Raw genomic sequence first — 17,524 nt, forward strand, 5'->3', positions numbered from 1 at the left:
AAACGGAAATTAAGAAAAACAAAGTGGAAATAGAGGATACAATGATGATCCAAATTACAGTAGACCTTCCTTTCGCAGATTGGAAGTGACGATAATGTCACTGACTGCGGCCATGACAAATCGAATCTGCTTGGTATCGGTTGCGCAGGTGAAATGAGTGTAAATTTGCTTGGTGTCCGCTCGATTATTCAGAGATACGAATCTCTGTAGCAGGTATTGGCATGCATGATCGTAGCTGTCGGCGCCGAGGTAATCGGCGAAATACCGGGATAGCGGGTTTCGTGCCAATTTTTGAGCGAATAGATCGATTTTGTTGAGGAATAGAATAATGGAAGTCTTGGTGAACCAGCGGGAATTGCAAATGGAATCGAACAAAGTCAGTGACTCTTGCAAACGATTGACAGTGATATCTTCGGCAAGGCACTGATCGTACTCGGAGATGGCCACCAGGAATACCACCGCCGTAACGTTTTCAAAGCAATGGATCCATTTCTTTCGTTCAGATCGTTGACCGCCCACATCAAACATACGGTAAGTATTGTTGTTCACAACAAAGGAAGTCTCGGTGATGCCGGTGGTTTTGACTCGGGATCGAAGCACATCTTGGTCGCTCGGCATATAGTTGGGATCGCCAATGCGACTGATTGAATCAAAGTAATATTGGGCCGAGTCGTTTAATTGGAACTCGTTGGCTCGAGCCACACAGGCACGGATCGCACCGTCTTGCCAGAGAGCCTCAATGGCCGCGACGACGTCGGAGGTCATGGAATACAGTTGAATGGGAGTGTCAATAATCAAGTCGGCCGCCACTGCATTTTGAGGTTCCTGGAAATTCATGCCAAACATGGTCATGGCTTCCAAAATGACGCGCATCGACTGGATTGTATTACTGTAAATCACTTCCTTGAAAATTTCTCGTTCCTCCGGTGTATAACCACCATCGTGAATCAACTTCATTTGTTTCAATATCGTGGATTTTCCCGATTCTCCAGCGCCTAGAAACTACCTGTTAATATCACACGGTGAAGAAAAGAGATAAAGTCCAGATTTTTGTTTACCTAGCAAGAGCATTTTGATTTCGGATCGCATACTCGCACGGTCCCGCTTGATCTGGGAGTTGATTTCGTGATTTCGTTGCTTTTCTTCGATTTTTTGACGAGACTGACAGCAACCCATGGTGAATTTTATAGATGGAATAGAAAAAAAAATGATGCGGCGATAAAAGATAAAATGAATCAAAATAGAGGATGATGCAAGAAAAAAAAAAAGGAAAATGAATCGGAAGCGGGTTCAATTTAAAGGTTGCATCCTCTTTTTCATTCTATTGTGTTTGAAGGAGGTTCAAGGTTTGCTCCGGAAAAGATGCACCAACACCGATCTGTATGCATAAGAGCATGACATTCTGGAGACTACCTCTCTATCTGTAGGTCTCTCGAGGGGATGAGTGCAAGGGAAATAGGAGGGTGGATAAAGAGATGGATTAACGAAAAAGGCAGGCATAGGAAGGGGACCGGAGGTGGGGAACGGGGGGTTTTGGGTTTCATCCATATTACTATCGCGTTATTGTTTTGACCTAGGGAACCTTCTTTTTTTCCTTCATGCTTTGACACGCTAAACCACTTCATTTAAGAATTTGGTCGTTCAGATAATAAATTCATCTCCTGGTTACTGGGCACCTACAGCATTGCCAAGAAACAATAGAAACATGGTCTCCTAGGCGAGAGTAGGTGATCATGTTCCGTGCAAAGAGTTATAATTGGCGTTTGCCGTTTCAGGTGAAAGTTTGAAACCGTAATCAATTTTTATGACGATCTTTTGAATAAAAATGGCCAGAGGATTGCCCTACTGAAAGATTGTCTCTTGGACGAAACAATAGAAAACCTCAAATTAACAAATAAGCTTTGGATTTGCACTGAGGGCCTCTCCTATTCGGTAACGTCAATCTTTTTCCTATCGTCTTCCTATCGTCATTTTCATTGTGAATTGCAAATCACTAAAGGAATTGTCGCAAGGAAAAATGTGATATCATTTTTTCATCACATACATGGCTCCTCGTGTCTAATGTAGGACATGGATTTTTGCTTCTTGATACAGCGGACAGCCTCTGAAATTATGTACGATATTTCTTGAATGAGGTTTCATTGATTTCATCCCTTTTGTCTGAGGACCCTGAGCGGTTTCGTACCTTCGATCGGGTTTCGCTTTGCATCCTTTGTCGATCATTCGCATCATACATTGCGACTGGTTGAAGCTATGACGCACCGTCTCCTTAACGTAAGCAAAAAATAATCAATGTATTTGGTTTGATCAGAAAAAGGCAAAAAAAAGGGAAGCCTCATCAGAAAACGTGTGTCCTTGACTGTTCGGGCTTTCCTCGGATGACCCATTTGGCGCCAATGAACTAGCCAATGTCTTGGGGCGGCAGTTGAAATCCCAGAAAAAAAATATGCAATATCCGATGTCGCACAACCCAATATATTGGTGAACCCAAGGAGCCAACTCAATGATTGAGCCCATTACTGTAAAACCGCCGTAGTGCCACATTAGCCAATCTGGCTGGTTTGGGCAACATCAACCCATTCAGCCTCCATTACAGAGGATACCTTTCAGTATACATATACACAGCCCTCTCTTTTATTAATTTTTTCTTTCCACCTCCTTCCAGTCAGTACTCCAGTTTTGTTTCTATACACCACTCGTTATAAACGTCGCGTGAAAATAAAATATTAACGAATACATGGAGATCGATGGTGGAAAAAAAAAGTGAGGCTAAGGGTGGCAGCTAAAAAAAAATTTGCTTCTAGAAAATCAGGACCAGTGGAAACCAACCATGCTGTTCGATGCTTGCATGTGTTCCCATTTCGATATTTCGCGCTCAATTCGTTTGATGAGATTTCCCCGACTTTGACGCTGAATTCCAATTTTTTCCTTTTACCAATCCAGCTTGTGGTCCAGTGATGTGGATGAAAAAAACAGAAGTGAGCGAAAAAACTTGCGCTCTTTGGATTTTTTTTTTTTTTTTCATTTTCTGGTTGTACTTTTTTTCCCAGTCGGCTCAAGCCTTCATGTCAATCTGTGGGTGTGTATATTGGACTATTTTTGCCTGTTGTTAACGATTCCCACCATTGGCGACATTTTACATCATGGGAGCTGTTTGTTGTACTGAACATTCTCTCGATCTCGATGGTGAAGGTGAGTTTTCTGAAACATAGTAAAAGGGAGATTCATTACGAAAATTTAAGGGGCTATAAAAAAAAAGAGTGATCCGCCAGGGTACTGTGCAGGCAGGGTTCACGGGCTAAGAAAGAGAAAAAAGAGCGCTGAACAAAGAAAGGAGAGTGGAAGTAGTCATTGAGTGGTCTGCTTGTATGTGCGCTTTTGAGGATGCGTTGCTGATCAGTTTTTGTTTTGCCTTTTTTGACCTGTCGGGTCTCCTCCTTTTCTTCTTTTTCAGTGGATCTTTCCCATTTCACTCTATTACGTTCCGTCGGCAAGGGCGCTTTTGGCAAAGTCCGTGTGGTTCAACATAAACGGACGAAACAGCTGTATGCATTGAAATACATCAACAAGGCTAAATGTATACAAATGCGGGCTGTGGAAAATATCATCTCAGAAAGAAGTCTATTGGAACAGATCAATCACGAACTTATTGTCAACCTTCGCTACGCTTTTCAGGATGACGATAACCTGTTCATGGTTCTGGATTTAATGCTAGGCGGTGATTTACGTTTCCATCTCGATCGCCTAGGCACCATGCCCGAAAATTACGTCCAATTCTATGCCGCCGAAATCTCCCAAACCCTCCATTATCTTCACTGTAAAAATATCGTTCACAGGTAAAAAATCGTCATCCACACAGAGCATTCACGGTTTTGACGGCCCTTCTTATTTATCGCTTTGGTTTGCTTTTGATAGAGATTTAAAACCTGATAATATTCTTCTGGATGAATCCGGTCATGTGCATCTAACAGATTTCAATATCGCCGTCCAATTCAACGAGAACAAACCATTAACGTCGATCGCCGGTTCCATGGCGTACATAGCACCCGAAATATTAATGAAACGTGGCTACTTTGCTTCGGTGGATTGGTGGTCACTCGGCATCGTGCTGTATGAACTATTGTTTGGCAAGGTAAAAACCGGTTGGCCTTTTTTTTTTTTTTATCATCCCCTTTTGTGGTATTCTCGATTTCCCTTTCCGATGTCATTCCCTGCACCCTAACAACTACTGGATTCTATCTTATGATGCAAATGCACAGATCTCCATTTCATATATGAAAAGCTCAATTTGCCCCTTCTTTTTTTTCCCTTCAATTAGCGTCCACTACGCGCGAAAACCAACGAAGCATTACAACACGCTATTCTGCATGATGCCATTCACTTTCCCGAAACACAGCGCGTATCACCGTTAGCCATCGATTTCATCAAAGGTTTATTGACCCGCGATATCACGCGCCGGTTGGGGCCTGGTGACAAAGGATTCCAAAGATTGACATCGCATCCCTGGTTAAAACATATTCAATGGAATCTCATTGAAGATAAATTGTTGGAAGTCCCGTTCGTACCTGACGTAAGCCTCCCCCCGGGTCTATTCCCCCTCCCCCCCTTTTTTTTTCTCCATCCTTTGTGCTAATACCAAGATTTCTTTACAGAGTAAACGGGCCAATTTTGATCCTACGCACGAGTTGGAGGAAATTTTATTTGAGGATAATCCGCTCAAAGTACGAAAACGCAACTTGAAGCGAAGTGCCGATTCCCACGCCAATACGTCGCTCAAAAGTTCAGGCACCGAGTATCATATCCCCGAGACGAGCCCTGAACGGCAAATGATGGAAGATAAATTTTTGACCTTTGATTATACCAAACCAGAAGAAAACGAACGACGGAAACAGGAAGTAGAACAACGGCGATGGGCTCAAAAGATGGCCAAGACCGATTCGGAAAAACAAATCACAAATGGTTATGCGACTACGCGAAAAGCAGCCGGCACCTACAATACGAGCGTTCTCGATGTCATTAACCAAAAACCGCCTACCCCCTTGTCGGCAGCGGATATCTTGAAACTCGAAGAGCTAGCGCGTGCAGCACGGGCCAATGGTGGTCATATGAAAAAGACAGGATGGCGACCACCTTCCGGTATCTTATCGCAGGATCAGGATCTCTATCAACCGAGAACCGCCGTACAGGCCCGTGATGAATACATTCTCAAAGCCGGCGGAGTCCCTCCTCCTACCCGTCCTCCTCCTCCTATTGCCAAACGTCCAGAATACATCCATCCTCCACCCCATCATCATCATCATCGCCGCAATTCTTCCGATGACAGTGTGCTAGAAGTGATTCCCGCTTCCCCCGAAAACATGTATCGACCAATCCTTTCCTCCACCACCACAGAATCTTTGGTATCTAGCGAGAATTTGTCGCCACGACAGATGGAATGGGCACATGAACCTGAACCATCGTCGACTTTTCCTGCCGCACCGGCCAATGCGCATCGAAAACCTCCTTCGATGCGAACTATGTCGCAATCTTCGATGGCACCTGCCCCACCACCACCGACCTCTGCTTTACCACCTATTCCTTCCGAATTTACATCCTTACCCAGTCTTTCTTCACCTCGTCGCCAAAGACCCATGTACCAGTAGTATCACAATAGAACTCTCAATAATATATCTCTATTCTATACCAATGTCAAAAACCCTCTAGATTTTTGGCTTTTGATGTATTTTCCAAATCAATAATAACTTGTGCTTTTTAAATAAACTTCTTTCTTTTTGTATGTGTATGTGTGTGTGTGCAATTTGTCTTTCTGGAAAGAGCAAAAAAAAAAAAAAAAAAAAAAAAAAACCAGAAAATCGTGCTATTCGTAGTGTCCGTCCATACTAAAATACAAGTGATGGATGATCCACATTCCTGGTGAGGTTTGACCAAGAATGTGATTTTACACCGTCCGATGATGTTGTCATCTAGCACGTTTCCCAAAAACTCTCGTTATTCCGTTCAATCATTGCCCTTCCCACTCTGTTATTTTTATTCTAGGCTAATTTTATCAAGTTAGTGTACTCGTTGATTTTCTTTTTTCTGATCGTTTCGCCATGATTACAGCAACTCCTTCTCCGCCGATGCATCATTCAGGCTCCTTTATTCACAGCCACGGTACCAAGGTCTTTGTACGACCACGGCTGGACGGCGTTCAGGATGCGGTGGCTCAAGCTCGATTCAACGAAAAAAAGTGGGTTTGGATCCAAGATCCACAGTCGGGTTATCGGCCCGCCCAAGTCATTCACGAAAATCAGGAACAAATTGAAGTGGAGCTGGACAATGGCCAGGTACAACAATGTGGCAAGCTTGACAGACCCGTTGCTCTAACCATGGCATTTGGACAGAGAAAATTGGTGGATACAAACCAAGTGTTTGCGATGAATCCACCCAAATTCGATATGGTGCAGGATATGGCCGAATTAACCCATTTAAACGAACCTTCTGTGCTCCACAATCTCACCGTTCGTTATCGAGCCAACGCTATCTATGTAAGATGAAGCGTTCAACAATCACACTTTGAAGCCGACTCAACTGACATGGAATTTTTTTTTGGGAAGACCTATTCTGGTTTATTTCTTGTAGCGGTGAACCCATACCGTCAGTTATCCATCTATTCTGATGATTACATTCACTCTTACCGTGGCCGACGACGAGGCGAATTGCCGCCCCACATTTACGCTGTCGCTGATGAAGCTTACCACGATATGCTTCAGGACAAGGAAAACCAATCTATCCTCATTACGTACGTCCCTTTATTCTCATTCTTTTCTCATGACGTACTGAAAAAACATGGTATTCATCAAATCTAGAGGAGAGTCAGGTGCAGGAAAAACCGAGAATACCAAAATAGCAATACAGTATCTGGCCTCAGTAGCTAGCGAAAACAGTGGTCGGTCCAAGGATGTGAACCAGTTGGAACGACAGATATTGCAGGCCAATCCGATTTTGGAATCGTTTGGCAATGCGCAAACCATTCGCAATAACAACTCCTCGCGGTTTGGCAAATTTATTCGGATAGAATTTAACATGCGAGCTCAGATCTGCGGCGCCAATATCGAGTGGTACCTCTTGGAAAAATCGCGTGTCCACCAACAAGCCTCCCACGAACGCAACTACCACATTTTCTATCAGTTATTAAATGCACCCGAACAATTCAAAGGTAATAACAGGAAACGCCATGGATTTGTACCCTGTAATAATTAACTTTCTGGGACGCCATATTTACCAGAGCCCTTACTGTTGGCCAAGGGACAACCTTCCGATTACGAGTTTACACGTCATGCCAATGCCGTGATTGAAGGTGTCGATGATGCCGAGGAATTCAACAAACTTATGGTAAGCGGTCGAGGACAATACTATCCATCGAAAACTGGGGGGCCTAAATACTGGCCTGGACGTATGATAGGATGCTATGCATGTTATGCGAATTTCGGAAAAGGAAATGGTAGATTATTTTCGTATTGTGGCGGCGGTATTGCACCTCGGTAACATTACCCTCACCTCGGATCGCGGCGAACGTGCGGATGTACGCGACTTTTCGGCTATTGAACGAGTGTGTCACTTGCTTGGTATTCCAGCTCAGGAATTTACAAAGAGCCTGTTGAGTCCACGTATCAAAGCGGGTCGCGACTGGGTCAGTCAAGCCAAATCGCCTCAGCAAGTGAGAGCCAACTTGGACGCCTTGGCCAAAACGCTGTATGAACGCAATTTTGGAAGTCTCGTGGATCGCGTCAATCGCGCCATTGATGGACAGAAAACTACAGATAAGATGGGCTTCATTGGTGTCCTGGATATTGCTGGATTCGAAATTTTCGAGGTACATGGATCAACTCTGATGCCCATCCTCATGATTACCTTTATATTGACATGAAGTTTCTTTACCGTTATGGGGATAGATCAACAGTTTTGAGCAACTGTGTATTAACTACACCAATGAGAAACTGCAACAGTTTTTCAATCACAATATGTTTGTGCTGGAACAAGAAGAATACAAGCGCGAAAATATCGAATGGTCCTTTATCAATTTCGGTCTCGACCTCCAGCCCACCATCGATCTCATTGAAAAAACCAATGTAAGCGGTAAATCGAGCTTTACGTAAGCTGCCTATTGACGAGTTGAGTAGCCTATGGGTATCCTGTCTTGCCTGGAGGAAGAATGTGTAGCTCCCCGCGGTACCGACCAACGGTTCTTGGAAAAACTGAATCGAGTGTGGGACCACGACAATGCCAACAAATACAAAAGCATGAGGTTCAGGGACGGATTCGTCATTAATCATTACGCTGGGCAAGTCGAGTATTCCACCGTAGGCTGGATTGAAAAGAACAAGGATCCTCTCAATGAAGATATTACGCGGCTGCTGGCCCGTTCCAATCAACGTCATGTTGCTTTGCTTTTTGAGGATTATTTGTCTGACGAAGATGATGAACACGCCGATGCTCGTCGTTCCGAAAAACGTGACGTACGCACTTTGCTCAAACTACGTAAAGGCGGTGGTTCTTTCCGTACGGTTGGCCAGAGACATAAGCAGCAACTTCTCTCATTGATGAAGACATTATACTCGACACATCCTCACTTTGTTCGCTGTATTTTGCCCAATAATCGTAAACGTCCCGGGGAAATGCAAAATGCGCTGGTGCTGGATCAGCTTCGATGCAACGGTGTGCTTGAAGGTATTCGTATCTGTCGCAAAGGCTATCCCAATCGACTTCCTTTTGCCGATTTTCGCAAACGCTACGAAATCTTGTGTCCCAACGAATTGGATCCTACCAGCTTTATCGATGGACGCACCGCGTGTCAGATTTTACTCAACGCGATGCAACTTGACCCTGCCAAGTATCGTATTGGTACCACCAAGCTGTTCTTCAAAGCGTCAGTGGTAAGTAATGGGGTCATGGAAACCCCAATTAATCATCACGCCTGTGGGTTAGTGACCCTATTTCCGCTACTAACGGGCATGCATGGTTGCGATCCTTAGCTCGCTGATCTCGAAGAAATTCGCGACCGTAAATTAGCGAAATATATTACGGGATTTCAAGCCGCGTGTCGCCGTTATTTGGCTCGCCATCATATGTCAAGGTATGCGCGACAGACGGAAGCGATCAAGAAGATTCAGCGAAACGCGCGTATCTATGTGACACTCTGCGAATGGCCGTGGTGGAAAGTGTATGCTAAATTGAAACCTTTGAACGTGGCCTATCGCGTGGAAACCCAAATCAAAGAACGGGATCAAAAGATTCAAACGTTGCAAGGCTCGCTTCACGCACTGCAAGACCAGTTGACGGGGATCAAAGCGTTGAATGAAGAACTGGAATCTCAGCATAGCGAATATAAAGAGTTTTTGCGCAACGAGCAAGCCATGGTGCGCGAACTCCAAGAGTCCAAAGAATGCCTACTGGAGAAACTCAATACGTCTGAAGAGCGGATGGAAGAACTGGTGGCCGAACTGGATCAAGCTCGCACAGAATCGCGAGCATTAGAAATGAAACTAAAGGTTCAGGAACACAAGTATAACGAACAGATTGAGGTTGTTCATGATTTACGCAAACAACTTCGTGAACACGATGATGAAAATGTGGTTCTGGGCGCTCAATGCGAATCACTTCAAAAAGACAACAAACTTCTTATGCAGCAACGCGATGTGCTAACGAAGGATAAGAAGCAATTTGAGGATCAACTGAAACAGGCCAAGAAAGAAAACGAGCGTACGATAAAGGCCCACGACGCAGCCAAAAAACAAGAAGCAGAAGTTCTTGAACAGTTGGAACTTGTTGTGGCCGATAACCTTCATCTAAAGTCCACCTGTTCCTCCTTGCAAGCTACGGTAGAACAGACCAAGAGTCGAGTGTCACAACTCGTCACCAACGTTGAAAAACTCGAAACACAGCAACAAGAATTGCAGCAAACACTTCAGCAAAAAATTCAAGAAATGCAACAGATGGAAGTGTCCTTACAGGTAAACATCGCCACACTACCATGGATACCTTTCTGGTTGACCAGCTGTGACTCATACCATTTTATACAGAGCGACTGTGACAATCAACGGCAACAGCTTGAAGAGACGATGAAACAATTGGCCTCGAAAACTGATAAACTTGCGGACGCCCAAGAACAGATCGATCAACAATCTCAAGTCATGCAAGAGTGGGAAACCAAATACAACGATCTTCAATCACAGTACGAGAAGCTTCAGCAATCATTGGCGGATGAACGTGCGCAAAACCAAGAAAAAGACAGGCAAATGGAAAAATATGTATCTGAATTTCAGGAAATCATTCAAAAGGCATCAGAAGACTATCAAGCGCGAACCAGCAAAATGGGCCACATACTGTCCCAGATGCTGTGCAAGCAGCCTGCTTTGTAATTGCCTGTTTTTCCCTCTTACCCTCTTGTGCGCTTCTTTTTATCTATTTTAAATAACTTTTGAAAGAACAGTAAATCAAACCACATCATTTTATTTCATACAAATACGCGTTTGAGTTAGGTTCAGAAGGTGCGCATGGATTCTCAGATGGTTTCATCGGTTAGAGAAGCGACAAAATTTCACCTAACCCATGCCCGTTAGCCTTTTCATCCTTTACTTCGGTTTCGGGAAAAAAATACTTACCAATGACCTTTTGCATACGCTCTTGGCCCCCTTTTTGATCTCTAATACGATGTAATTCAGTCTTGACTTCCATAATTCTACCAACTTCTTTGCAGGCGTCCGACCGATACAACTGGTGATTGAAAGTTAATAAATGAGTTTTTACTCTACAAATAAAGATGCTCCTGCGACTTACCAAGGTTCCGAGACTCGTGAGCATGCGATACAGATTTTCGTCATCTTGTTCACTCTTGATCAATTCTGCAAGGGTACCAACCAGTCCGATTTCAGTGTCATCATCGCGGTCAGCTTTACTCGTCAATAGAACGGCAAAACTGCGATAGAAACGGTGAGTAATTCAACTTGCCCTTTCTCAACTCTTGCACAGTTTGACTTACTTGATGGCCAATGTACTGATGGCCAGTCGAGCCATTTTTCCCTTGAAATTCATCACAATATCGATCTGCAGTACTTCGGCGATCGTATTTTTGCTGTTCCATGCCATATGTCGACCCTCGGCCTGATTGAACAAGTTGGCAAGGGCACGGTACGCCAGCATGGCATTGGTTTCTGCAATTTTATCGCCCACAACACCATTGGCAAGTCCACCAGCGGAACAAATGAAACCAGGCACATCACCCGTAGGAACAGCACTCGCTACAGATTCGGGAGCATACAATGTGCACAAGCGTAGTAAATCCAATCCAGGGAATCGCTGATTCACCGACCATTGATCGCATAGTTTGACAATCACTTGCATTCCATCACTGTCCATCATTCCGACGGAGCCAGCTTTCAGAAATTGAATCGCTTTACCGAGAGCTGTTAATTCTGCATCCGATAATGCCACCGATTGATTGTTCTGATTAAGTGTTTGCAGTTTGGTATGGATAGCGTCTAGGTTCGTCTGCTTCAACGCCAGATAGCTGTTCTATTGTTGGGAAACAAGAATCAGATGCCAATGCTGGAGTTTCTTAATGTCGTCTATTGCTTACCAAGGGTAGTATGGCCGATCGAGGAACGGGACCTTTGGTAGCCGGCACAGACTGAGCAGAAGGATTGCGATACGATGAACCGCCTACATTGTAGACTCTTTAATCAAGGTGTGCGTTCTCTAGCAGCTTTGATTTTTCAGACGATTACCTGTAAAAGGATCGGAGAACCCAGCCCCGGATGTAGATGACGGTGGGCGCTGTGTAGGTGTGTATCGATTACCCCCTGGTTTTTATCCAGAGTATAAAAAAATGTCAAATCGTGTCCAAGAAAAAAGGCATGCCATCTGCATAAACTTACCGGTAAATGGATCTGCATAATTTGTGGAAGATGTACCGAGTTCTACGCCTTCTGCATTCTTTATGATAAAGTTGGCCACTTCGTCCAAATACATTTGGGGCAGTTCATGTTTCCACAAGAACTTTTGTGCCGCATCATAGGGATTTTCTAAAAAGAAAAAAGTGACAGGACGATTCAGTACCTCAATGCCCAATAGTACATGATACGAGACTTACGCGTGACATTGTAAGGTAATTTCAGCATGCCAGAAGGACCGTTCCCGATATCAATATCAAATACATAGTCATATTCTTGTCCGTCATAAATTTGTTTTTTTCCTGATCCAACCCCGCCTACTACTTCACCAATTTTTTGCCACGTTTGCGTTTGACCACTCCATTGATGCGCTTCCACGGCTCCACCAGGCACATTGACCATGATCACCTGGCCTTCTTTCTGGCCGGGCGTGTTCAAAGCTTCCATGCCAGGTAACTTTTCCTTGTTGATATCGCCGATTTGATTTCTGCAAATTGACCCACATCCAATTAGTGTCACTTATTTCTTGGTTAAGGATAAATACTGAACTTACGATGGAATCGCTTGATTGGCCAGCAATGTATCGAATTCCTACAACAAGGTTGAATGATTCATGAACACGGAAATGGCCATGACCGATCTTTCTTACGTTTTGTGCTTCTTGCGACGCCATGCGTTCAGAAGAGCGGGTAAAGATTCGTACCACGTTATCGCTTCCACCAACAATAATGTCATCATTTGGAAGCGTGGCGACCGTCCACACCGAGATGCAAGGTTGTTGCAAGGTCTGAACACATTGGCCGTCTATGCAAATGTTATTGAATAAGTTATGATCCCAACAAATCTTCTCCCTTCCCTTTTGGTTACCTTTCCAGATTCTGACCGTTCGATCTTCGCCCGAAGAAACAAATTCGCCCGAGCCGAGTACAGCCACCGAATACACAAATGAAGTATGGCCATTCAGCTCCTGCATACATTCACCACTCTCCGTCCAGACACGTAGCGTTCTATAAGATCAGCGTGCCTCCATGTCTCAGTTTGACCGTCATGTTGGCATTGCTATCTCCAAAGGCAGAAGCTTACCCGTCGTTGGCGCATGATACAAATCCAAAATTGGGAACGCGTGCCAGACCTCGAACAGCATCCGTGTGTCCCTGTAATACTTTGATTTGCTTGTCCTGATTCCACAGCCGGATCGTCTTGTCAGCCGCCGCTACCCACCAGCATTTCAGTTTCATCCGTATGCATCAACCACTGTGTTTTGTTTTTAAAGGTACCTGTTAGGATCGTGTCATCGTTGAGGGGCAGCACAGCCCACACGGCTGCTTCGTGTCCTTTCAATGTATACGCCAATTGGAAATCTTTCCACACAATGACCGTTCTGGAATCCTTTGCTCAGTATATCAAGCCATCCAATAAAATGACAGACAATAACGTACTTATCCCATGATCCAGATACTATGTGTCCTGTCGGTGTGACGGCAAGAGCGCAAACATTGGCGGTATGACCAATCAATGTATACAAAGGTTCGTGCGGTTGCATAGGATCGTAAACGAGAATAAGCTTATCGGAACCGCCAGAGACAATTAAACCTGCAGTACCGTTATTGACCAAAATGTTGAGAAAAGACGCGCGGCAAATGGAGGTTTTTTCAATTACCATTGGGAAATTGCTGTGAAGGAGGTAGAGTTGCTAAAGTGTTCACAAAGTGAGAGTGACCACCGAAAATGTTGTGAGCTGTAAACTCATTGGCACCTGTGCGTTGCCAAGTACGCACAGTTTGATCGCGTGCAGCCGAAACGATAATGTCATTGGAAAGCGATGTCACCGCCCGGACCTGGATCTCTTCGTTAATACGGAAAAACATCACATTGACCGGTATATGGTACACTGTATTCTTTCAACCCCACTAGATACGTACGTCTTGTTCGTGGCCGTAAAGTGATGCAGCTAGTTTATAAGATTCTGACATGGTGTATGTTTTAGAAAGCTCGCTTGATTAAGCAATAGCTGGCACTGCCAAATGAATTTCCTGCCGCGTCATTCTTCGCAGAACGAACACATTTGGACACCGCCCGTGACGCCCAAAGTTCATTTCGCTCGTTTGCAACGCGCAAGATCTCAAAATTCTCTTAGAAATGACAGCAATGTTCTGGAGCTAATGTGCTTACGACCATTTGTTCTTATCAAAACCTCACTTTAAATATCATTCGAGATTTCAGCTTTATTACCATGACTGACAGAATCTTTACTCAAACGACGAGAGCGTAATCATTTCTTTACCCCAATTGCCATATTTCAACATTTTCCCACAGCCAAGGAAGGAAAGTATCTCATTTGAGCCACGTCAAGTTGATTTAATGCCCATTCAACAATTCTCAGCAACCGTCACGAAAGATTGATATTCGTGCTTGTCCTTCGTCATCCTGTGCCTGTTATTCTTTCAAAAAAAAAAAAAAAAAAAATTAGGCACGCACGTGTGCGGATTTGACAAGCCTCAGGAGAACGGATGAAGAGAGAAAATAGTAGTTCTTCGTTTCATTTGAACAGGTGTTTTCAATAAAGTTCGCCTACATCCTTTTTTTATCGAACCATGCATTGAAATGTTGTAGGCCACAAGCGATGACGCGCTTCCCTGCGGTGAAACGTTCCGTATGAACAATGGTGCTTTCCAAAACACACCTTTCCTAGAAAAACACCCATTACTAAGGAAATAATATGAACCTTGTGTTTATTCAGTTGCGAGCATTTAAATTTCTTGGGCGTGCTTTGTTTTTCGGGTCCCATGAGTATTCTACCGGTGCAACAGGACACTTGGCGTTTCTTCGTCTCTGATCGCTAGCTATATAATGCTACCATGTGTCTATTGCAGGTTATCATTCCTAGTTCGCATTACTGATCAGTGACAGTGGTATATTTAGACCCATTTTTTAATTGCATCCAGTAACAAAAGCGAATGCTTTCATTGCTACAGCTCAGAGCAACATATCATCAAAGATTTCTTCATATTAAGAAAAGACAAGCTGTCCCAGCTAAAGGCAAGCTACAATCGTATGGTTCAGAAACGTATTTACTTGTGGGCGCTATGGAACGTACAAAAAGGCACATAAAAGCTGTTTTGCATCTAGCTACTTGACATCGGCGAGCGGTAGAAGCACACTTGAATCGAGCGTCGGTGTGAAAACCAGGGAACCAAAGCAGCAAGCAGGTGGCGGTGGCGTTGATGACAGGCGATGACAGAACGAGAATGGGAAAAAAAAGAAGCAAAAGAAAAAAAACTACTTACCAATAAAAACCGGGATGTCGCCGTCAACCTAACCTGAAGACCCCAAAAAAACTTGAGCCAACCACTTACCTAGAGTGGTTCACACCAGGGCTCCTACGTGACATCACAGAGAAACTTCCCTGTGGTTCGGTTGGTCGCGCTCCGCAGCATGCACCCCATGGCCTCAAGGGGAGATTCCATCTCCTAGTGAGCCCACCGAATGATGCCCCAGAGCCTCCCCGTCAAATCACAGGGACCTTCTCTGTCATACCACAGCGTCTTCCCTGGTGTGGTACCTTGGTCACTCCGTTCGCTCGCTCGCTCGCTCGCTCGTTCGTTCGTCGTTCACCGCAGTTAGGGGACTGTGATAGAGATAAGAGAAGACACATCAATACTGCTCTGGAAAAGTACGGCAATAACATGGATTCAAGTCTATCATCAATCATCAACGACACGCCACAACTGTGCCACTTTGGTAAAGAAAAGAGAAGGAACAAGAAAAAAAAAATTGGGGCGTGTTTTTTACTCTCAATTGAAAATTCCGTTTGTTCCATTGGCTCAAAGAACCATCGTTGGCGTCATAGAGTCATTTAGCTCATTGAAAAATCGCGCCTTTTTGATCACATTTGGTTATGTCGTGTCCAGCATACAGTTATCGCAAACAACGGAAACAAAATAGACCTCAACCGATAGTCCAAGACAGTTTCAAAGTGCGGTAACTTTTACCTAACATTTCGAAACTGAAACAACTATGCTTGTTTTGGATCTATGAACTTGTGTGCTTCCATTACAGGCACATCCTGATTTCGCTGTCCACTTGAGAGTGGCTAAATCGAGTGCTGGTCAGCATGTGGACTGCTGAATGAAATGCAAACAAAATTGAAAAAGATTTTTTTCGCACGTCACATATTAGGTGGCTTTGCCTTCAACTGGATAGATTACATAGTCTTATTGCTTACGCTGTCCAAAAAGGAGTACATGATGATGAACTTTTGTTTCTGAGGACGACGATGGCCGTTCCTGATCCATCCACACAATGCGCGTGATGGTTTTTTAATATCAGATTGTTGTCTCCGAGCTCATTTTGGTGATACGATTGATTATGTTTCGCTTCACGTGTGTTGCATTGTATTTAGAGCGAAATTTTTACCTGAACAACATCAAGTCCCTGTATTATTGTCTATACTGTTTGACGGCTGTCATATAGTAACTAAAAGCTTGTCAGATAAGAGTAGGTGGGTATCGCAGTTTGGAGTTGTGATAGCGACTTGTAACCGATCGTATCACCACCTGGAAATAAAGTGTCACCCCGATTATTAGCAGCGCAGAAAAAAAAAGAGCGCTCAGATCAGCCCTGAATTCCTGCGGAAAAATTTAGGCACACTTCAAAAGTTTTGTTTCTTTCTGAAAACCGCTACACACCGGTATTCACCACGTCCTTAGTTTAGCTACATTTTAAGTCGATTGAGAAAATAATCCACTGTATTTACTAAAAGCCCAATTATTGATTCTGCGACTCAATTGAGAGCGATGGTTCATTGGCATCTGAGCATCTTTGGGGATCTGGGATTACGACATTAGCTGCCATCAGAATCCGCTCATTGTCACGCGCAATGGAGTGTCATAACTTTTAATAGTTGATACACACTGTACATCACCCGTTTCCTTTCTCTATTGATTCCTCTGCGATTAGGGGAATGCCCTGGATTTGTGATTTCCAGTATCCAAGTGAGAAGTTAAAGTATGGACTACACTATAAATGGATATCTCTATATTTTACGCAGTGATCGCTTCCTTTTTTCGGGGAGGGCTCACCAAAATTGTAATCTGATCAACTTTATTCTGGCATCAACCTGTCAAACTTTATTTGTGCACAATGACATTTCCGGAGATTCACGAAACTTAATACTTTCCCCTCTTTGCACCAGCGGTTTTGTTCACCCCGTTTGCATTGACAACCAAAAATTTACGCTTCAAAAATTTACGCGTCGAAAAAGAAAAGACACGCTCATTTGGAATAGCCAAAGAATGAATGCGTGAACGATGGCTCCGAGACAAGGAATAACGCGGAATTAAAAAAAAATGTATTTATTTAAAAGAGATGAAAACGAGACCCATTTCTTTTTAACTCTTTCTCTTTCTTTACCAAAGAAGCGTAGTGATCGCGTGTTGTTGATGATTGATGACAGACTTGAAATCCCTTTTATCTCCATGGTTTCAATGCAGTTATTGATGTATCTCTTCTCTCGTCTCTATCCTAGGTCCACTGACTGCAGCGAACGACGAACGTTGATCAAGAAATTACACCCTGGAAAAGCTCCGATGAAG

General features: G+C 43.9%; 5 protein-coding genes across 5 annotated transcripts; 2 read left to right on the forward strand and 3 right to left on the reverse strand.

Moving 5' to 3' along the window:
* Positions 1-54: 54 nt before the first annotated feature.
* BYT42DRAFT_606645 (G-alpha protein) lies at positions 55-1,232 on the reverse strand (the record flags this gene model as incomplete). Its single annotated transcript, XM_051571153.1, has 3 exons — positions 1,059-1,232; positions 598-995; positions 55-531 (listed from the first exon to the last, which is right to left on the reverse strand). Exons 1-3 carry the CDS (start codon positions 1,174-1,176, stop codon positions 55-57), a joined length of 993 nt encoding a protein of 330 aa, XP_051420884.1. The 5' UTR covers positions 1,177-1,232.
* A 1,774-nt stretch (positions 1,233-3,006) lies between these two features.
* Positions 3,007-5,780, forward strand: BYT42DRAFT_577896 (kinase-like domain-containing protein). The gene is made up of 5 exons (XM_051569226.1): positions 3,007-3,192; positions 3,455-3,836; positions 3,916-4,132; positions 4,319-4,570; positions 4,653-5,780. Exons 1-5 carry the CDS (start codon positions 3,144-3,146, stop codon positions 5,640-5,642), a joined length of 1,890 nt encoding a protein of 629 aa, XP_051420885.1. The 5' UTR covers positions 3,007-3,143; the 3' UTR covers positions 5,643-5,780.
* Positions 5,781-6,092: 312 nt separating this feature from the next.
* Positions 6,093-10,400, forward strand: BYT42DRAFT_594720 (P-loop containing nucleoside triphosphate hydrolase protein; the record flags this gene model as incomplete). Its single annotated transcript, XM_051570790.1, has 10 exons — positions 6,093-6,527; positions 6,622-6,623; positions 6,849-7,198; positions 7,268-7,374; positions 7,445-7,855; positions 7,935-8,111; positions 8,163-8,915; positions 9,015-9,530; positions 9,558-9,992; positions 10,152-10,400. 10 exons carry the CDS (start codon positions 6,093-6,095, stop codon positions 10,398-10,400), a joined length of 3,435 nt encoding a protein of 1,144 aa, XP_051420886.1.
* A 616-nt stretch (positions 10,401-11,016) lies between these two features.
* On the reverse strand, positions 11,017-13,473 carry BYT42DRAFT_500937 (WD40-repeat-containing domain protein; the record flags this gene model as incomplete). The annotated part of the gene is made up of 11 exons (XM_051564739.1): positions 11,017-11,553; positions 11,618-11,712; positions 11,760-11,840; positions 11,916-12,062; positions 12,131-12,417; positions 12,484-12,521; positions 12,655-12,734; positions 12,798-12,937; positions 13,014-13,143; positions 13,208-13,311; positions 13,370-13,473. The coding sequence occupies 11 exons, from the start codon at positions 13,471-13,473 to the stop codon at positions 11,017-11,019; spliced, it is 1,743 nt and encodes a 580-aa protein (XP_051420887.1).
* Positions 13,474-15,252: 1,779 nt separating this feature from the next.
* Positions 15,253-15,836, reverse strand: BYT42DRAFT_44765 (uncharacterized protein). The gene has a single exon (XM_051563492.1). It carries the CDS (start codon positions 15,748-15,750, stop codon positions 15,439-15,441), a length of 312 nt encoding a protein of 103 aa, XP_051420888.1. The 5' UTR covers positions 15,751-15,836; the 3' UTR covers positions 15,253-15,438.
* Between the last annotated feature and the right edge of the window lie 1,688 nt (positions 15,837-17,524).

The sequence above is a fragment of the Radiomyces spectabilis genome, assembly GCF_025331425.1.
Source record: "Radiomyces spectabilis strain NRRL 2753 chromosome Unknown BYT42scaffold_10, whole genome shotgun sequence".
Classification (NCBI taxonomy): Eukaryota; Fungi; Mucoromycota; class Mucoromycetes; order Mucorales; family Radiomycetaceae; genus Radiomyces; species Radiomyces spectabilis.